This window comes from Lonchura striata, unplaced genomic scaffold (assembly GCF_046129695.1).
Source record: "Lonchura striata isolate bLonStr1 unplaced genomic scaffold, bLonStr1.mat Scaffold_161, whole genome shotgun sequence".
NCBI lineage: Eukaryota > Metazoa > Chordata > Aves > Passeriformes > Estrildidae > Lonchura > Lonchura striata.
This window is the reverse complement of record NW_027461105.1, coordinates 257,936-259,745: the sequence shown is the minus strand read 5'-3', so window position 1 is coordinate 259,745 and position 1,810 is coordinate 257,936. Positions and strand designations below refer to the sequence as shown.

Here is a 1,810-nt window from a genome sequence, read left to right as displayed (position 1 = left end):
AAGACCTGATCGTGGAGACCAGGAAAGACAAATCCCTGCAGCAGAACCTCATGGAAGAAGCTGTTTTGAGCAACTCCACATCGCAGGAATCCAACGGGGAGGAAAAGCCCTGGAGATCCCAGAGGAGGAAGGGCTGCAAGGCCAGCCCAGGATGCTCTGAGGAGGAAAGACCCACTCTGGGCCTGGAAGGTGGGCAGAGCTTCAGCCAGAGCTCTGAGCTGGTGGTCCCTGAGAAGCTTCCTGATGGGGAGAAGCCCTACAAGTGTTTGGAGTGTGGGAAGAGCTTCAGGAAGAGCAACAATCTGAAACGACACCTGATGATCCACACCGGGGAATGGGCCTACGAGTGTGGGGAGTGTGGGAAGGGCTTCAGCTGCAAATCCCATCTTGTCAGCCACTTACACATCCACACTGGGGAGAGGCCCTACAAGTGTGGGGAGTGTGGGAAGGGCTTCAGACGGAGCTCCGACCTCATCATCCACCAACGCATCCACACTGGGGAGAGTCCCTACGAGTGTCCCGAGTGTCAGAAGAGGTTTCACAATAGCTGCAATCTCCTTGTACATCAGCGGATTCACAAGGATGAGAGGCCCTTCCGCTGCCCTGACTGCAGGAAGGGCTTCAAACACAACTCCACCCTCGTCACACACCAGCGCATCCACACTGGGGAGAGGCCCTACATGTGCCCCACTTGTGGGAAGAGGTTTCAGAGCAGCTCCCATCTCCTCCGGCATGAGCGGATTCACACCGAGGAGAGGCGTTTCCTCTGCCCCGACTGTGGCAAGGGCTTCAAGCACAACTGCCACCTTGTCAGGCACTGGTGCATCCACACCAGGGAGAGGTCCTACGTGTGTCCCCAGTGTGGGAAGAGCTTCACCCAGAGCTCTCACTTGACCAAACACCAACGGAGCCACCGGTAAGGGAAGCCCTGAAAATTCCCCAGCTGCAGGAAGAGCTTTGTGCACTGCTCCAGTTTCATCCCCCATTGGAGGACCCTGTTGGGAAGAGCCCTGGTGATCCATGTTTCCTGTGATCCATGCTGGGAACACACCTGTCCCTTTCCTTGCCCCTACCAATGGCCTGATATGGGATTGAAGAAAATGAAGGTCTGGCCATGGCCCTGTCACTACATTCACTCCCACCTCAGGTCATTACCGGGGCAGGAAAGGGACTCTCTCTCTGTCTTTACCTGAGGAGAAGGGTGTCCTTTCCATGCAGGAGGAAACACGTGGCCAGGAAGATACAATTGATGGTGATGTAGTTTTCCCTGTAACTGGTTTTTCTTATCCCTTCTGTTGTTAATATTTTTTCTGTTTCTGTTTGTTCCTTATCTTGTTGCTGTTCCCAGTAAATTGTTCTTATCCCAGCCTGAGATCTTTCCCTTTTTTCCTTCAATGGAAGGTGGGAGGGCAATGAGTGCCTGCGGGGTTTGAGTGGGAGCAGGAAATTGAGAAATGCCATTCCTGAACCCCGGCCTGTGGAAACCAAGCATCCCAGCTGGTGCCAGCCCTGGTAGCCAAGGCAGCAGCCTTGAGAGCGGGTCCCTGGCTGGGGCTGAGGGAACCTCTTCACTCTGGTGCCCAGGGACAGGAGTGGAGGGAGCGGCTGCAGCTGAGTTGAGGCAGGCTTAGGTTGGATCTCAGGAAAAGGTTTTTGCCCAGAGGCTGCTGGGGCACTGCCCAGGCTCCCCAGGGAAGGGTCACAGCTCCAGGGCTCTCTGAGCTCCAGCAGCATTTGGACAGCGCTGCCAGGCCCAGGCTGGCAGTGTTGGGGTGTCCTGTGCAGGGCCAGCAGTTGGACTCGAGGATCC

General features: G+C 55.9%; 1 protein-coding gene across 1 annotated transcript; it reads left to right on the top strand.

The window, feature by feature from the left end:
* Nucleotides 1-317: 317 nt before the first annotated feature.
* LOC144248500 (uncharacterized) lies at nucleotides 318-1,249 on the top strand. Its single transcript, XM_077790646.1, has one exon. The coding sequence runs from the start codon at nucleotides 318-320 to the stop codon at nucleotides 918-920; it is 603 nt and encodes a 200-aa protein (XP_077646772.1). The 3' UTR covers nucleotides 921-1,249.
* The last annotated feature ends 561 nt before the right edge of the window (nucleotides 1,250-1,810 follow it).

Bases quoted from the DNA above. Each gene is read 5' to 3' on its own strand.
- LOC144248500 (XM_077790646.1), top strand. From the start codon at position 318: ATGATCCACACCGGGGAATGGGCCTACGAGTGTGGGGAGTGTGGGAAG.